At 35.7% G+C, this 19,909-nt stretch overlaps 2 protein-coding genes and 1 pseudogene across 2 annotated transcripts; 2 read left to right on the top strand and 1 right to left on the bottom strand.

The window, feature by feature from the left end:
• Nucleotides 1-5,071: 5,071 nt before the first annotated feature.
• On the top strand, nt 5,072-6,906 carry LOC110714578. Its single transcript, XM_021893120.1, has 5 exons — nt 5,072-5,669; nt 5,785-5,945; nt 6,035-6,180; nt 6,271-6,383; nt 6,470-6,906. The coding sequence occupies exons 1-5, from the start codon at nt 5,072-5,074 to the stop codon at nt 6,904-6,906; spliced, it is 1,455 nt and encodes a 484-aa protein (XP_021748812.1).
• A 1,051-nt stretch (nt 6,907-7,957) lies between these two features.
• LOC110707459 lies at nt 7,958-11,545 on the top strand (annotated as a pseudogene).
• Nucleotides 11,546-15,593: 4,048 nt separating this feature from the next.
• On the bottom strand, nt 15,594-19,909 carry LOC110713177 (protein argonaute 7-like). Its single transcript, XM_021891644.1, is given in 4 exon segments — nt 15,594-17,272; nt 17,378-18,605; nt 18,973-19,198; nt 19,200-19,909. Coding segments are annotated over 4 exon segments (3,126 nt in total). The 5' UTR covers nt 19,416-19,909; the 3' UTR covers nt 15,594-15,816.

The following is a 19,909-nucleotide window of genomic DNA, read 5'->3' as shown; positions in this document are numbered from 1 at the left end:
AATACTATAAGAAAACAACTTAATTTCGACGGAAAAAATTCGTCGTAATCATTGAAAATTCCGTCGGAAGGTTCTGTCGCGAAACATTTTGTAGGAATTTCGCTTTTTCCGAGGGATTTCCCGTCGGAAAAGGATGTTCCGACGGACTTTCAGACAAATTTACTTCTGTTGGAGCTATGTTTGACTTGATTTGAGAGTCCGTCGCAAATTTTCGACGAAATATATTCTGTCGGAATATATCTCTTCCGACGGAAAATTCCGTCGGTAGGGGAGAGGTTTACGATGGAATATTTCGTCAGAAGATGGTAGGTTCCAACGGAAATTCCATTGGAAGAGATATAGCCTACGACGGAATATTCCGTTGGAATACGAGGAGTTTTCGACGAAATTTTTCCGTCGCCAATTTTCGACGGAATTTTTTTCTATCGCTACCTACCTTTTCCGACGGAAATTATCATCACAAATTCCGTCAAAAATTGTCCTGCTAATTTACCTAATTTATCAATTTTATTTGGGTTTACCACCATTCAAAACCTATACCTCTTGCACCTAATTCAAGATAAATTTGAATTCATGATTTAATTACAAAAATATTTACATATATATATATAAAATATTTTATACATTGTGTACAACCATACAAATAATCCAAATCAAAGTACATGTACTTTATACATATACAAATGCTAAGCTACAGCCGGAGTACCCTGCCCTGCACCGCCACTACTCGGGTCGTCATCCCTGGGGTCTCGAGGATGAGGTTGAATGGTAGAACATGTGTCGTTGCCGGGGAATTGACGCATCATCTCATCTCACCTCTCCTGGTTTGTCCTCTCTATTGCGGCCATTCAGGCTTCAAATCGAGCTTCCATCTCGTCTTCTGGTTGACTCCGGATTTCCAGCACCCTCTGCTCCACCTGCTCCTGCATCTGGGAAATAATGGAAGGCGTGTACTGCTATGAAGACGAGGAAACTCGACCCAACCTGTTGCCATAGTACAGCTCTGTACTTTGGCCAAGTCCCTTCACACGACCCTTCTTGTTGCGGCCACCCACAGTTTCCCAGTACAACTCATTCGGACTCTTCCGAATCCCTCGAGAGCTTGCTTCTTCAACTTTCTTCTGGTATTCGTCCTACATGATATACATATGAAAAAGAACACACAGATCTAAGTTAAAATAAGGTTTATGAACAAAATAGAACGAAGTAAGGCATAAATGACTTCTACTTTGCCCATTATCTTCATTTCTTAGCAAATGAACTCTTTCTTTCTCAAAACATGTCAATTATAGGTAGTTTTTGGTTTCTATGACTTGAAATTACAAACAAAAACCAAGTAACTAAGTTCTAGGAACTATTTTCATCAAAATTAAACCAAATATGGCTTAGGTGACTTCTACTTTGCCCATTTTCTTCATTTCTTAGCAAATGAACTCTTTCTTTCTCAAAACATGTCAATTATATGTAGTTATAGGTATCCATGACTTCACAACACAAAAAAAAAAAAAACCAAGTAACTAAGTTCTAGGAACCATTTTCAACCAAATTCATCCATATACGGATTTTCATCAAAATTAAACCAAATATGGCTTAGGTGACTTCTACTTTGCCCATTTTCTTCATTTCTTAGCAAATGAACTCTTTCTTTCTCAAAACATGTCAATTATATGTAGTTATAGGTATCCATGACTTCACAACACAAAAAAAAAAAAAAAACCAAGTAACTAAGTTCTAGGAACCATTTTCAACCAAATTCATCCATATACGGCCTAGATGACTTCTACTTTGCCCATTTTCTTCATTTTTTAGCAAATGAAATCTTTCTTTCTCAAAACATGTCAATTATATGTGGTTGTAGGTATCTATGACTTTAAATCACAAAAAAAAAACCAAGTAACTAAGTTCTAGGAGCCATTTTCAACAAAATTCATCCATATACGGCCTAGATGACTTCTACTTTGCCCATTTTCTTCATTTCTTAGCAAATGAACTCTTTATTTCTCAAAACATGTCAATTATAGGTAGTTTTAGGTATCTATGACTTGAAATCACCAAAAAAAAACCAAGTAACTAAGTTCTAGGAACCATTTTCAACGAAATTCATCCATATACGGCCTAGATGACTTCTACTTTGCCCATTTTCTTCATTTCTTAGCAAATAAACTCTTTCTTTCTCCAAACATGTCAATTATAGGTAGTTTTAGGTATCTATGACTTGAAATCACAAAAAAAAACCAAGTAACTAAGTTCTAGGAACCATTTGCAACGAAATTCATCCATATACGCCCTAGATGGCTTCTACTTTGCCCATTTTCTTCATTTCTTAGCAAATGAACTCTTTCGTTCTCAAAACATGTAATTATAGGTAGTTTTATGGTATCTATGACTTGAAATCACAAAAAAAAAAAAAAAAAAAAAAAAAAAAAAAAACCAAGTAACTAAGTTCTAGGAACCATTTTCAACCAAATTCATCTATATATGACCTAAATGACTTCTACTTTGCCCATTTTTTTCATTTCTTAGCAAATGAACTCTTTCTTTCTCAAAACATGTCATAATAGGTGGTTTTAGGCCTCCATGGCTTGAAATCACCAAAAAAACCAACTCCCTAAGTTTTAGGAATCGTTTTCAACCAAATTCATCTATATATGACCTAAATGAGTTCTACTTTGCCCATTTTCTTCATTTCTTAGCAAATGAAATCTTAGAATGTGTCGGCCATATGGTTGTTGTTAGGAACCGCTTCACTGAGCAAAGAAGCAAACCCATCAACACATCTGTGGGGCAAATTATACTCGCACTTTAGACTAGTAATTCTAGCAGCCATCTCTAACACAGACATTGAACTCCCTTCGTATAATGGTCTTTCAGAAGCCTTCAAAAAATCCAAAAAATGCTTAGCTTATGCATTAGGCTCCTCCTCTGATGAAACACTAGCCTGCTCGGAATGCCCTTGATCTTCAGTATGACCAAAAGCATCGAGAACCATTTCACGATAGTCATTGGAGCGCTGTTCAGGAACTCCTGGAAACCCTTCCCCATGACACATCCACTCATAGTAATTGGATAAAAAACCCTTGCGATACAGGTGAATTTTAACCGTTTCCGCATCCCAAAGCTGTTTGTTCTTACATTTAAAACATGGACACCTAACTTTATTCGGGTAATTACTCTCGGGATGATCTTTGACGTACTCAATGAATTCATCAACCCCTTTCACGAACTCTGGATTAATACTTTGCCCAACCTTCTTTTCATACATACAACTACGTTCTGTTCGTTTCATGATCACAACTTCTACACAACTCACGCATATGTATAATCACATTAGTCACAAAGCGTATTTCCTATTGATTATCCATCACAGTGTTATGGAAATGCAAATGAGATTTGAAATGCTTCCAAAGGGTCCTTATCACTCCAACCTAACCCATCCTTGTACGTTTAATCTCACTAGTGAATGTAAGCCAGGTTTTCAATTCTATGGAAAATCCGCCAGCATTTCCTTACAGTTCTCTAAGTACACGATGTAGGCGAATAAACACACCTAAACATGTACCCAGAGAACATTGTAGAGAAATGAGAAGGCAGGATATTCCCTAGAATCAATAACAAGGCATACATTCACCACCTAAGTGAGAATAAGCGTACAAGGACAGTCCCAACCGGGGACTATTCAAGACATACTCCTAATGTGTATGCCTTGAACGGGTATCTAGGCATATGATTATGCAAATGATTCATTTACAAAATATATAAAGTAAAGGACACATGCATTATACTAAACAAATATATCATAATTAAACTAAACTAAACAAATATATTATACAATTAGTAAATATTATATTAAACATTATATCAAACAAAAATATTAAACTAAATAAAATAACATACACTATATTAAACTAAACTAAACTAACATACATTATTATATTAAACTAAACCAAATTAAACTAACATATCATAATATAACAATTAAAAACTAAACTAAATTAAACTAACATATCATAATACAACACATTCATTTCAAATATTTCAACATATTTAAACATAAATACAACAACTTGAATACACTACACTAAAAACAATAACAAACTAACATATATCTAAATATAATTAGTCACTAACATGCCAAGTATAAACTAAACTAATAATTTTAGGGGTTATATTGGGCTAACCTGTAGATATGTACTTGTTATTTACAATCAAACCAAGTAAACATGCAAATCCTACAAATAATTAAGATTAAAAACTTAATTAGGGTTTATGCTGTCAGTTTTTATTTTAAAAATAAAAAAAAGGGAAAAGACTTACCATGGCTATAGAACGGCGGGAGGCTGGTAGTGATTTCGGTCGCAGAACGGCTGGTGGTGGTTCTGGTCGCATGCTTGAGGTCGGTTTTTAACCAAAAAAAGGGCAAAGCTATTTACCGAGCGGCGGCCTTGGAGTCACAAGGGGACGGTGGTCAACGGCCGGTGGTTGTGGTGAAAGACCGGTGATGGCTGTTGACATGGTGGTGATAGTTAGGGTTTCCCAAAAAAATTAAATTAAAAAAAAAAATTAACTACACTTACCAATCGGCTTTTCACGGCGGCGTAGTTGCAGCGGATCGATGGTGGTCGCCGCTTCCTCTTTCTCTTTCTGTTTCTCCCTTTCTCGTTGTTCCTCTTTTTCTCTCTTCCTCTTTCACTCTCTTCCTCTTTCTCTTTCTGTTTCTGATTTTTTTCACGAAAGAGAATCAGAAAGTAAAACTGGGGTTTTGTTGTTTATTGTTTCCGACGAAATTAATTTCTGTCAGAAATTAATTCCTGTTTTTATTTTATTATTTCCGACAGAATATTCCGTCGGAAGGATTTTTTTTCCGAGGAAAATTAATTCCGTCGGATCAGTTGGTTTACGACGGAATATTCCGACGAATTTTAATTCCTCGGAAAATTCAAAATTTCCGACGGAAAAGTATGTCCGTCGGAATGTTTTCGTCGAAAATCAGCCTATTTCTAGTAGTGTAGATTGCCTTCATGATGACATTCCTGACAAGCAATTTCATGATTACCTTGATGGCAGTTCAACCATGGATAAAACCTATAAGAATGGTAAAATTTGGAGCTATCAAGAGTTTGGATCCATCACATTAGAGCCATGGTTGATATTTGGAGACAGACAATCATTTCTTGATGTGTTCAAGGACTATTGTGTACAAGAAGGGTTTGGTGTTTATGTTGAAAAGAGTGACAAAACAAGATTGATAGCAAGGTGTGCTATAGAGAATTGCAACTGGAGGATTCATGCCTCTACAATGACAGACAAGGTTAGATGGGCAATCAAGACTTTGACAGGGGAGCATAGAAGTTGTGGGAGGTTGGAAAGAAACCCAATAGTAAGTTCTGAGTGGCTGTGTAGACATCTGCAGTCAGACATTGAAGCCAATCCTGACATTGCAGTTGAGTCTTTACAAAGAATCTGTATGGAAAGGTTTAGGCTTCAAGTCAAGAAAAGGTTGTTGTACAAGGTCAGGGCAATGTCCAAGGAGATCATCCATGGACATTTTGGAGAGGCATACTCACTATTGCCTAGGTATGCTGAAATGGTGAAAGAGACTAACCCAGGTAGTTATGCTCTTGTGACATGGAGTGAACCTACTGCAACTGAGCCTCCAAGATTCAAGGCTTGTTTTTTTTTCTTTTGCTGCCCAAGTTAGGGGATTCTTGAGAGGGTGTAGAACTTTCATTGGCATTGATAGAGCCCACCTAAGTGGACATTTCAAGGGAATATTGTTAACTGCAGTTGGGATTGATGGGAACAATGAGATTTTTCTCATTGCCTATGGAGTGGTTGGTTCTGAGAGTATTGACAGCTTGGGCTATTTTCTGAGGAATTTGAAATACCTTTTTGAGAAGGAAGGGTGCATGAAAGATGATTGGACCTTCATCTTTGACAGAATGAAGGTAAGCATCCTGGAAACTAGTTTATTACATGTGATTTACTGTTTTTTTCTTATGTTCAACTCTCAACCATTAAACTATATTCTTTGCAGGGTGTTGATACAACAATTTATGAAGCATTCCCCAGAGCAACTAGAAGAGTGTGTTGCCAACACCTGTACATGAACTGCAAGGCTAATGGATTCAGTGGTTCAGCTTTTCATAAGCTTTTCTGGATAGCAACTAATGCATACAATGAGTATGTATTCAATAAAGCAATGTAAAAGATTCAAGAGTACAATCCTAAGGCTGTTGAATACTTAGAGAGCTGCACTGAGATCTGGTCAAGACATAAGTTCGATCCTGCACTCTGTTGTGACCATAACACAACAAATTTTGTGGAGTCTTTCAACTCATGCACCAAGCCCAACAGAGATCTACCTGGTGTGAAAATACTTGAAGGTATTCACTTCCACTCAATAACAACTTGCATTAAGATAAGTCCCCTATTTCTTGTTTTCATAATGTTTTTGCATACTGTTTTGAAGCTATAAGGCAATGGGGCATGAAGAGGATTGGCTCAAGGTTTGACAAAGCCGTAAGCATGGGGGATATGGAGCTGACTGAATATGCAGCCAAGATTCTGCAAACAAGATCAGATGAGTCTAGGTTTTGCTATGCAATTTTATGTGGTGGTGATGAGTTTGAGGTGAGAGACCAACATGTGCATTTTCCCATCAAGCTGAACACTGGCATTTGTGGTTGTGGGAAGTGGCAACATTCAGGACTCCCATGCAAACATGTACTAAGGGTGATTTACCACCAGAGGCTGCAACCTGCAGACTTTGTAGCCCCTTGTTTCAAAGGGAAGGCATACAAGCTAACTTATGCAGAACATATGCACCTAATGCCTGACCCAACTCAATGGCCATCACTGAACCTACCTAACATACTACCACCATTGGTTAAAAGAGCTACAGGGTGACCAAAAAAGCAAAGAAGAAGAGGGCCAAATGAAGCAAGGAAAGGGAAGAGGCATTCAACAATTAAGTGCAGCTTATGCAATGAGTTGGGGCACAACATGTTGACTTGTGCATCAAGGAAAAAAAGCGCTGCAACTGAAGCAAGCACATCAACCACCTTCTCTCAACCCAAGAAGAAAACAAAGAGAACAGTATGAATGCACAGCCACTCATGTTTTTAATGCACAGCCAGTTTATCCATGTAATTTTTGAACATTAATAGTGTAGTGTGTGTTGTGTTGTCTAGTTTCTTTTAACATAGCCTTGTAATTTAAATAGGAAGCAATCTTTTGGGCACATGATTTGAACAGGAAGCAATATTTTGGGAACATGATGTAATTTCCCTCCTTATTAAATTTCATTGCAATTACAATAGTTCACTTCATCATTACAATCACCACTATTACACACATCAATACCCCTAATTTCATAATAAAATCTAGCACTTTTTGTTGTTGCTTGATTTTCTTCTTCAACTGATTCAATTCTTCATGCACATTGCTTTGTCCTGAGCCATCCCTTGCATAACAGCTTCCCCTGCTCCGACCTTCTTCATGCATCTGAACCTTACACCATTTGAAGCTATCACATGAATCACACTTATAACACAGCCTTTGTGGATTAGATGTTGACTTCGAGCTTCTAATTGCATATTTTCTACCACAATTGCAAAATTTATTTGGAACCTTGACATATGCATACTCATGTGTTTGAGGAGGATGTGTTTGATATGAAGCTCATGATTATGCAAAAAGATCTGCTATGTGTGTTTTAGTGTACTGCTTAGCCGTTACACTGAGTATGTTTACAGGTATTTTGTGTAAAAATTTACAAAAGTAATGACATTTGGTGAAATATATAAACTCCTTAATGGCATTTCATGAAATAAGATTTGTAGTAACGGCCAACTAACGTCCAGACCTCATTAATGGCATGGGGTGTCAATGTGATATTTGTCAGTCGCATTTGGTGAATTTTAAAGGGTTGATGATATTAGGTGAATTTTACAGTTGCTTAGTGACATTTGGTAAAATAGCCGTTTAACTTTACTTCAATACTTTGTGAACTCAATTTTAAATTTCAGATTTTGGCACTCAATATGGACTAGGGACTACTCACAAATTCAAATCTACACCACCTTTCCCTCCTCCCTCATTTTCTTCTTTCAATAGTCTTCCATTCACTGGATTTCCCCCTCTTCTCCATATCAAAAATCAATGGCTCCCCAAAACCCTAAACCTCTGCAACAATCCCCACAACACCCCCTTAAACACCCACAAATTCAACATCCAAAAATCAGCAGCAACCACAAAACCCTAAAATCAACCGAAATTGGTCAATTGCAAATTTCGAAATCGGAAAACCCTTAGGGAAGGGCAAATATGGCAGAGTCTACCTCGCTCGCGAAACCAAGGTTTTCCTCTAATTTCTCGAGTTGTAATTGATTTCTTCACTGTCAATTTTATTGCAAATTTTAATTTTTGATTTTGGTTTTCAAAATTTTGGAGGTGCAGAGTAAATATAGAGTGGCATTGAAGGTGATTTTCAAGGAGCAAATAGAGAAATATAGGTTGCAGCATCAATTGAGGAGAGAGATGGAGATTCAGATGAGTTTACTATTCCCGAATGTGTTGAGGCTTTATGGGTGGTTTCATGATGATCAAAGGATTTTCTTGATACTTGAGTATACTTTTAGGGGTGAGCTTTATAATGAGCTCCGTCGAGTAGGACAATTTTCCGAGAAGCAGGCTGCTACGGTATAGTTTTGAAGTTTAATTTTGATTTCACTAAATTTATGAGAATTTTTGTATGTGTTATCTGTTAAATTTATGCGGGGTTTATGTTTTTCACTATCAATATTGTGGTTTAGTTGTTTAATTGGACTTCTTATATCTCGAAAATGGCTCGTGTATATTGATCGCAATGATGGGATTAGGAATCACTGTTTTTGAATTTTGATTTTGGGTTATTAGGAAGTGATTAAGTTTTATATATTTGATGATGTATGTTTTCTGTTAATTCAAATGGTGCTCTTTATGATCATTGGGCTAGGAAGAAAGTAGTACAATGCTGGTTTGGTGCCCTTTGGAGGGTGGTCAGGATTAAGATTGAATCCTATGAAAATTGTCATTTTTTTATGTTCTATTTTCTGTTAATTCTAGTGGCTTTCTTGTATTTTCTGTCCTAATTGACTTTTGAACTTCAGTTTTGCTGATCTTAGATAACTTTTCTAATTTCAGTACATTGCAAGTTTGACAGAGGCATTGTCATATTGTCATGACAAGAATGTCATCCATAGGGACATCAAACCGGAGAATTTGTTGCTTGATCATGAGGTATTATATTGAGTAACTTGCTGTTTTTTTGTTCAAACGGTGGACTACATTATACCAATCTGCGCACCTCATAGTATACTGTTTCATATACAATGTATTCAATGTTCATTCTTCTTTAGTGAATAAAACCTTGAGCATTAGTTATTATTGAGTTGGTAGGCTGTGTGTCAAAACATTTACAGTGTCAATTAAACAGTTTCCTGCTTAGAGATTGTCACACTAAGTCACTTACACTGTGATTCCTTAATTTATCATTCATCGCACTTGGGATGTGTGAGTCAATGATCTGTATGCATGAGATATATGGAATTATTTGAAGGTCCCAGTCTGTTACAAGTTACAAACACTAGTAGGATAAATAAATACTTTATTAGCTAAGGAATTAGTCTTATAGCAGTAGGTAAATAAACTAAGTGTGCTATATTTTTGCACGTCAGGGTCGTCTGAAGATTGCAGATTTCCGGTGGTCTGTACAGTCAAGAAACAAGAGACACACTATGTGCGGAACTCTTGACTATTTGGCTCCTGAAATGGTTGAAAACAAAGCCCATGATTATGCAGTTGACAATTGGTCTTTGGGTGTCCTTTGTTACGAAGTATGAGTTATTGTATGGAGTACCTCCATTCGAGGCTGAGAGCCAATGTGATACTTTCAGAAGGTAAAATGAATGGCATAAATGAAATAAGTAAACAATTATGTAGGTTTATAGCCTACTTAGCTTAGTTGTTTCCTTATGTAGGATTATGAAGGTTGATTTGAAATTCCCAGATGCACCCCAAGTTTCTTCTGAGGCCAAGGATCTAATTACTCGAGTAAGTTCTTTCTTCATAGTAGAACAGAACTTTTACTTGGAACCAATGCACTTCTAAAAGATTTTTGGTATTACTGCCTTCTGATCATGAAACTTGGATATCTATCTTGCAGCTTCTAGTGAAAGACTCTTCAAAGAGACTCTCTCTTCAGAATATATTGGAGCACCCCTGGTACCAAAGAACGCAGAACCTACAGGAATTTGCCTTAAATTGATTAGAGATTTCTCAAAGCTAGTCAATGAGGTTCTACTCAATGCTGTATCCAGAATGTATTTATATATTCCAGGTTTTTGTTTCAAAAGTCATCCGTGGCTCCTGTGGACAGTAAGTTTTTGTTTTGGAAGTCATCACTGAAGGTGTTTTGGAAGTCATCAACGAAGGTCGTGGCTCCTGTGGACGGTAAGTGTTCAATCTGTTGACCCTCCTAATTTTTCTGTGCAGTTGTCATCGAGGCAATGTTTTATTTTGCCAGGTTTCTGCCAAAAATGAAGAAGTATATTTTGCTGACTAAACAAGTATAATTTTGTAAAAAGGTTTAATGAAGAAATGTAATTAGTTAAAATGGAAACCTTGCATGGATTGTGCTGGCATGAGACCCATATGTTCCTCCACCAAGTACATATGGTATCTTATTCGATAAAATTTTGTCCAAGGTGACTGAGTATCATCACAAGATATACCATAAGCTGATTGATGATGTGAAGAAAAAACGGAGCAGCCAGCAATTTAATTCCGCTAATTGGTAAATGTGTTCAGATATGTCAAATTTCCTTCTTGATTTTCTATTGCTGTCACTAAGTCATTAGGTAAGGACTAAGGTGATGGCCCTTTTATTCATAGGTAAGGCGATGGTTACAAATCTTACAATTAGGAGAGTATCAGTACAGTATACTTGATGTTACTTGAATTGATGTCCAATTTCAACCCATACTAAATCCAGTTAGCAAATCAACATTTACACTTTGATAGATCAATGGATTCATTGTTTCAGAAATCTTCAAAAGTGGCACTAATTCAGCCTCTATATGGAGTAATACTTCAACTTACAAATCCCTCGCCCTTGAATTGTACTGTACCAACTATATACGATATCTTGCATTCTTTGAAGAACATTTAAAAAAAAAAAAAATGGTTTATACCTTTATTGACAAGGGGGTACACAAGGAGGTCGAGGACTAGCATAAAGGTATACAAATTATACAAGTAGTTCTGTTTGGTATCGAGCTGAGAGTTGGCAACGACCCTGGTGAAGTTGGTCTTTGGCTAGTCTGGTTAAGAGGCGTATGGTGTGGGGGTTGTCTCTTCATTTTTGCATCTAGCCCATTAGCTTCGCTGGCTTTTGAGACATTATTCCATTACTGATTATTGTTAATTTTCTAAAGATCAGTTTGAGACATTACTTCTTTTGAGTAAATGTTGATCTTATAATGTACGCTAAAGCAAAAAAATAAATTAAAGGTCTTATTAGATTGGTATTGCACAAATTCTTATACGTGGCTGATCACACCATGTGGTCAGCCATTATATGGGTTACTTCGTTAGTGTAATAGGGGTTACTTGGTCAATATTAAAGGGATTATTTTGTCAGTGTTATAGATGTCAGTATTATTAGGATTACTCGATCGATATTATAGGGGTTATTTTGTTCTTTTATAAGTGACCACAAGGTGTGGTCAGCCATACACAAAACGAGCTATTTGTATTTTATAATTTTTTTTCACTAAAAAATTAAAAAAAAATTTAGTCATTGAGTACTTGTTAGAATCAATTATTCAAAAAAAAAAAATACTTATTAGAATCATCGTAATATATAATTTTTAAATATCAACTTTTAAATTATATATTTTGATTATTAAAAATATTATTAATTAAAATTTTGCATCATCTAATATGTAGTCAAAGTAAAGTATTCACATACGAGTAGTATTTTTTAATATAGAGAGGGAGTAAGAGTAAGAGACAAGAAAAACATGTCTTTTCGACGCCTTAATATTTGGTCCAATTTTGTTTTAAAAATCGTCCATGAAATAGTTGAAGCAGGCGTAAAACTAGCAGTTGAATAGTAACAAAAACAGAGCAAAAGAATTGAAAATGTTGGGACACTACAATACGTCTATACAAGACCTAAAAGAAGTACGCAGTGCCATTTCATTTTCAGCCTGCAGAAAAGTTATTTGATCTTATTTGCAGATTTGCTGCATGCAAATTAAACTACTCCACTCCATTTATTTGGGGAAGACAAACTAAGGGTGTAAATACAGATAGATTTTTACGCAAACTGAAAGTTCACAGAGTTTCTTTTTTTTTTTTTTTTTTGGTTAAAACAGAGTTTAATTAATACAGCTTCTGTTTTTATTTAGTGGACACCTTTCTTTTATCACGCTTGTCAATGCACCATTTTAACGATTAATATCTCTAATTTTCGACATAGTAAAATTATAAAAAGTGGATATTAATAAATATACACGATTCAAACAAGATTTCACTTGACTAGGTTTTATATTAGTTATAAATCACAAAAATTAGTCAAAGTGTTGTTTATGAATAGTGTAAAAGTCAAATGGTGTCAATTAAAAAAAATGGAGGAGATACATTTCTTTCCATTTCCTTCTCCCTTCCCCAATTTTACTGTCTACCTAGTCTGTCCGTGCTGCTTGCATTTCTATGGTAAAGTTGGTAATCGGTATGGGTATTATAGGTTAATTTCCTACCAATAATCACGACATTCTTTCTATATTATACAAACTCGGAGGTTTTTCATTCCAACTATGCGTAATTTTTTTCAAAAAGATATAAAATGTTGAAATTTCTTATATCGTGTTGAAAAGACTTAGATGGAATTTCTCGTACCGTGTTAAAAAGATAGAGCATCTAATTTCTTGTATCGTGTTGAAAAGATAGAGTACTTAGAATTTATATATGTGTTCCTTAAAGTACCCCTTATAAATATTTCAACCTGGAATTTCTAGTATTGAAACTTGAAAACATCCAATTTTCTTTCTCACTCCCTCTTTCTTTAGAGATAGAAAAAATATGGCAAATTGTTGGGGTTCTCCAAGAAAGAGCCAATCTTCAATACTAATTACTAAGTGGTGATGATGTGTATTCAAATGGGCAAGTTCTGCCTATTTCAAGATGTAACAGTATTTAGTTTTTAAGAACTTAAATCTGCTACAGGAAACTTCAAAGGCAATAATTTATTGGGTGTAGGAGGTTTTGATAGAGTAGGCAGTTGGGCACACAAATTGTAATTACCTTCATTTTATATTATTTACAATGATTTGACATAAAGTGTGAGTAAAAAATGTCTAATAGTTGCAAATAATATGAAACGGAGGTAGTAAAAACTTATGGTAAAGTCGATAATTGTTATAGCTATTATAGGCGAACACCAAAAAAGAGGGAGAAGTGAAAAATCATCAACCTCAAGTAATGCAACGGGGAAGATTCGACCTTATAAGGTGAGTTTCTCACCAACTATACCAAACTTTTACTTTTAATTGACACCAAAATACATGAATTGACTCTATATGGAGTAATTTTTTTACCAAATACATCGAAAGCAAATTAGTGACAATGAAAAAAACAAACTATTAAACTCTTTTAAAAGAGATGAAGGATGGAGTTTCTTTATTTTTAGAGCATCCACAATTAGGGTTGTTCATCGGTCCAAGATCAGATCGGACCGGACCAAAAAATTGAATTTGAAGAATTGAAGACTGGACTGATTAAGCTAGGACCGAACTCGGACTGGACTGAAAAAATCGGTCTAAAACTCGGACTGGACTGGTTTGGATCGATTTTAGAATTTTTATAAACCTAAATTTTAAATAATTTATGGAAATTTCGAAAAAAATAAAGGAAAACAATATTTTAATTTTTTCTTCTTTTTTTTTAAAAAAAATGTTTAGTGCAAAAAGGCTCAGACGACTAAATTTTCCAAGCTTGTTAAGGATAATCTTAATCATTATTAATGGTTTTATGTATAATTTTAAGCAAAAAATCGGTCTGGTCCAAGATCGGTTTTTATAGGGTTTTGGACCGAACAGGACCGAAGACCAGGGAAATAAATTTCTTGACCCGAAGACCGGACCGATTAATTTGGTCCGATCCGGTCCATTTTTCCGGTCTGGACCAATTTTTGAACACCCTTATCCACAATCATTGTGCAATTTCTAAATACTTGGAGCTACAACTAAAATTACAAAAGGAAGTGGTATTACCATTGTGGAGGTTGTAACTTAAATGATGTAGTTTGGGAAACCATGATGTGGCAACCCAAAACTACGAAGACATGTAGCTAGAGCCTAGGATTAGAGTTATTTTCTCTAAAAAAAAAAACGCTAAAAAAGGTTAGGTTTGTTTTTCCTTCCCACATGACTAAAGTGAGATATTGGATTGTCGATTTAAAAAGATAATTAACTTGCACCTATAACATGAGTGTGGATTATTTTGTACTCTCTGCTCTAATTAATTACACCACGCTTCTTTGATCATCTTTTGTGATTAAAATAGTCATATGAGAAAGAATTAGACTTATTTGGAAACATACTTTTATAATATTAATTTTTTAATAATTTTTATCAAAAGTATAACTTAAGATATTTAAATTGTTAAAGTACAACTATCAACTTTTTACTGGGTATAATTTTTTTTTTCTTTTTTTTTTTACAGTATAATTTTATTAAATTAAAGTACAAAAAAACAGAGAATACAAGGGGAAAACAAAATTGGAATAGGGACAGTAGGCATACAAATTACAGGATGAATTTGGCAGTGTCTTTTCTCATTCATCCTGCACATAATTTTGTTGTTACTTGCAGATTTTAGAACTACAGCATTTATGTGGGGAAGCCAAAGGGTTTTACCAAGTACTGCACATTTTACATTTTACGCAATTTGACAACTCATTACAATCACAGATATTTACACAATTTAATTACCTGTAGTAGATTAGTACTCCGTAGCTTTTTACTGCCTTATTAATTCCTAGTTTCTTTTTTTTTTTAAAAGAAAAATTCCTAGTTTATAGTATAGTCTTTACGCCTCTTCCATACAATTTTTAGCCTTTTTTTTTTTGCTTAACGTCGTAACTTGTAACCCCATGATTCCATGAATAACTCCATTCTACAAATACTTCCTCTAAAAAGCCACGATAAACTCTACATGTACATTATCGTTCTCTCTAGTTTTGCACCGTTTTCTTTTGTGGATTGTCTCAGTAACTTTCTCATACCTTTTGTGTAGGATAGCAAGAGGTAAAACCAGTAACATAACAAATACAAGACCTTACATTCTTTCCTTAAACCAACACTTAAAATGGTGAAAGAGCGCATTTGAGACAATCCTAGTGGGACAAACTCACAAACGAAGCACATGAATCCATATTTCCTTGCTAATATCTTAGTTGATGAAGTATTAGTAGTATTCAAGATCTAGGATACCAGTTTATCATACAATTCTTAAGCATTACGGAATATTACATACAAAAAAAAGGTAAATTCCTTGAAATGATGTTTTTTTTTGTCTATATACAATGTCCCTTACAACTTACAAGCATACCCATCAGCAAGTCATGATTACAATATGTTTACATTGATTGATACAAATGAATTTCACTAATCAACACGGCACACACTAATCTATTTGGCTGTTATCCATAATCTACAAGCTTAACTAGCTCATGTTACTTTCATCAGATAAAAACATCAAGAACTAAGTCAGTCAGCAATAAAACATAGACCTCTTTACATTTTCGCTAATCTTAGGTAGAGGAGTTGCCTTTGGAAGACCAACCCGAGTCATCGTACAAGCTACACCCTTAATAGAACCCATAGATTCCGACCTTTCAAGGTACAATCTGCCCCTGTATGCAGCAAGATGAGCGTAATAAGCCGGGGGTACAATAGATATTGGTTTTGTACACCTTACGAATGTGAAGCATAAGCTATAAACCAACTTCTGAAACTCATCAGAAGTGAACTTGCTTTCATCCCACAGAACATGGTAGTGTGCTGGCCGGCTTGTTCCCTTCGCTCCCCAATGACTGCATAGATAGAAGTCGAATTCCCTTGGGTGAGTGATCACCGAGTCTACGACAGTTCCAGGAGGGACATTTTCATCACAGAATTGTAAACAATTCGGATCACTTTCATCAGGGAACAGTCTTGTATGGTGCCGCTTCTGTACCACTACGAACGTGATTAATGGTTTGTAATCAGGGAATTTATCACATCCCGCTCTAATTGATTGCAATTCCTCTTTTAGGACTTTATAGAACTGAGTCTCACTAACTCCATCTCGAAAGAATATTATTCGTCTAGGGAGACTCTTCACCTCTTGATGAAATTCAACAAGTATTTCACTCACCATTTCTCCAAGATCTTGTATGATCTCTTGGCGGTGTGTTTGTGACCTCATTCTTGACACATACCTGTTTGCTGAAGGCCAGTTTGTGCTGCCAACAACAGCCACAACACTAGGACTACAGTCATCAAGAGGGTGAGGATGAGTGACATCGGCTCCCATAAAGATTATTGGCTCGTCTTGTGTAAGAAGCCGAGGGATTTGAGAGGGCAATGAGTTGAATAGTGCAACTGTGGATCCACCAACTTTGGCATTTATCTTAAGAGCCATGTTCGTCAAGAATTGGGAATTCAATTTACCAAGGTTTGAGTATAAGCAACATTGGCTTACAACTCCAACTCGGGTTTCAGCAATCCTTTTTAAATCTGCATACCCTTTATGTTTCTTCTCCATTAAGCACAGAAGGAGCTGGAGATTGTTTGATGTTGCCCTTTGGATTTTGCTTAGTTTGCTTTCCAAGAGAGTGACATTGTTTAGGACATGGATGGGCTCGAATTGTGGGGTGATGGCAGTGGATCTGTTAAGGAGAATGCCCATTTGCTCACACTTCAAGCATAACTGGCTTATAAATTTAGGGACATAAGATTTCTGATCAGGAGTTCCGCCAAAGCTCATCAATGCCCACCTATCAATTCGGGTCCCTTCAACTACATGCCCGCCCAAAAGGCTCCATTGACGATCAATGCAAGAAGGAAGTACATCACTTACTAATCCTCCATTTCCAAGCTTCAACTTTGGAGGCCTAAGAACTCTACCATTCAATCTTGTCATTTCTTTTGAGATTTGTAGATTAAATTCTTCTGCTTTGCCACCACTACAAGGGACAACAAAAAACACAATGTCATCATACATAGCTTCTGAAAGGAAATTGGAGATTAGCTACAACACCTTCAACTGATAACGACTTAATAAGTATTACCTTCTTGGTCCAACCGGTCCATTGACCACTCCATTGATAATAGCTCTTCGTTCTCTTGGTTTTTGACTTCCCATCTTCATTATTTTAACAGTTTGATCATCTGAGAGCTTACCGAGAAACTTTTGCCCCTCACAAATCATGCAAAGCTCCATCGGAAGGTAGCATGGCTTCCTCCTACTGATCTGTAAACAAGGGAGATTCCTGTATTGAATATCATATTCATAATGATCCTTAAAGTAATCCACAAGCTTCAATCTACTTCCATCCCGGTCTTCAAACCAGAGCTTTTCAGTAACTTCCTCAGTCAAGCTATGAAACCGATATTTCTGAACAGCATCTCTATGAGAAACGAAGACTCTCAAGTTCTTCAACTCCTTCTCAACTTCCTTCCTCTCCTTTGTTGTCAAACTCCTCTCCTTCCTCTCAGGTAAGTCGTGCAAAAACTTAAGCCGTGTTTGCAAAAACTCTAAGACTCCAATACTCTCATGAAACGCGGTCACCGAAAGATCTACATTCAAAGCAAGTCCTTGTTGGGTTGGCCTAAGACTTTGGAAAAACCCTCTTAATCCAACAGCTCCTCCTCCAATGTCCCTACTCCCTCCCATTGAAACCGAATACATTGATTTTCCTAAAGCGATACATTTCTCATTCGGACATTCCCTCAATACAACATCCAAAGCATGAAGATACTCCTGAGGAAGTGGCACCCAATTATCTCCCTCATTGCTCAAGTATTTCTTCAAGTCATTTCCATCTAATTTTGATACAAGATTAATGTTGACTCTAAACAACTTAACATTTTGCTCAACTCCTTCCTTAGCATTGCCTTCTAAACACGACTTACTATTAACAACAACCGGTAGATTAACAAAGAACTCGAGCCTATTGCTTCGAAACTCAACAGGACTATACAAATTCTTTCTACCATCAAAAGCAGGAGACGCCTCACAAAGCACACCCGAATTATCTTCAACAAGTTTCTTCTTAATAGCGCGAGCTACATCCTTAGGAGGATTAGGAGATATTTCAACATTGTAATGGAAAATCTGCTGGCACGGGTCGAATTTAACACGAAAATGGTTAGCAAGAAGAGATATAACTTGTCCTTCCACTCCACCATTGTCTGGTCTCGTTGCAGCTACTAATGCTTGTGTTGTAGTATCAATAATAACATTACACTTCTTCTTTATGTTAAGTGAATTAAGTTGCTGCCCAAGTTGTTCATCAGCTGTTTTGTTAACCCATTTACATTATCAGTTTTAGCTAAAATAAACACATAGTACTTAATAATTACTAAAGAAAAAATAAAGCAATTAAATATGACAATATGATTTATCAAACAAGACTGAAAAAAATAAGACAAGACTAATCTGTTCAAAGGCACTCCCTTTGTCTAAAATTAGTTTGTCGCACAAATTACACTATCAACCCACAAAAGAAAATGAGGAAAGAGTGTCATTTCCGCCATATCCATATACAATCATTTAAAAGATCTTCATAAAGTAATGCATCTTTTTTCCATTGCATAAAATATTAGTATTAATAATAACAATAACCAAAAAAAAAAAAAAATCAAAGCAAAAAATTTTGTTTACCTTGTGAAACAGGAGGAGGTGGGATTAATGTATGATTATGAGAGGAAGTAGCAGATTTCTGGGGTTTAACAGAAGGTTTAGGAAAATGGGTTTTAGGCCTAAATTTGTGATTTTGTTGAAATGGTAATATTGGGGGTAAAGGAAGGAGACCTTTGTAATTCTGCTGCTGCTGCTGTTGCTGAAGTTGATGTTGCTGCTGTTGTTGCTGTTGCTGAAAGTTCTGATCAAAAAAACCCAATTAATCTGTTATAAGTGTTAAAATGGTGCAAATGTAATAGATTATTATTAACATTATTATAATAATTATAGTTATTATTATAATAAGGATTAACAATGGTATGATGATTATGATATTGATGATTATTTTGATGATGATGGGTGTTTCTTCTTCTGTTTTGAGGAGCTAAACTTGTTGTTTGGTTGGAATTTTTTGTTTCTTCCATAACCAATTTGAGAGAAAAAATATTGGGTTTTAAGATTTTATTGAGGAAAACAAAAGATGGATTTTTTATATGAGAAAAAGTAATAAAAAGGGTGTTTTTAAGAACTGTGAAACTGAAGTTATTGAAGAGAGAGAGGGAGAAAGTGACTGGTCTTGGGAGTTTTAAGGGAGGTGAAGTTCTTTGTGTCTAATGTTGAAAGTGAATATGATGAGAGTGTGGGGGAAAGAAGAAAAGGAAAGAGGGGGAATATGAGGTAAACCTTGAAAAGGAGAGAAAATAGGTCAATGTGCCCTTATTTGTGGAGGTATGCTATTTGGTTTGTATGGGAATGTGCTGAATTATTCTGTAGCACTGTTCCTGTTGCTCTTCTTGCATTTTCCTCTTTGCCGTTCTAAGTTTTACTCTCTCTATTCCTAAATAATTGATCCATTTAACTTTTTTTTTCTCAACTTTAACCATTTTTTTAATGCACAATTTCTAGACCTATAGGGAAA

This window comes from Chenopodium quinoa, unplaced genomic scaffold, assembly GCF_001683475.1.
Source record: "Chenopodium quinoa cultivar QQ74 unplaced genomic scaffold, ASM168347v1, whole genome shotgun sequence".
In the NCBI taxonomy this organism is placed as follows: domain Eukaryota; kingdom Viridiplantae; phylum Streptophyta; class Magnoliopsida; order Caryophyllales; family Amaranthaceae; genus Chenopodium; species Chenopodium quinoa.
Note: the sequence above shows the minus strand (reverse complement) of the source record. Positions and strands in the feature narration are given on the sequence as shown.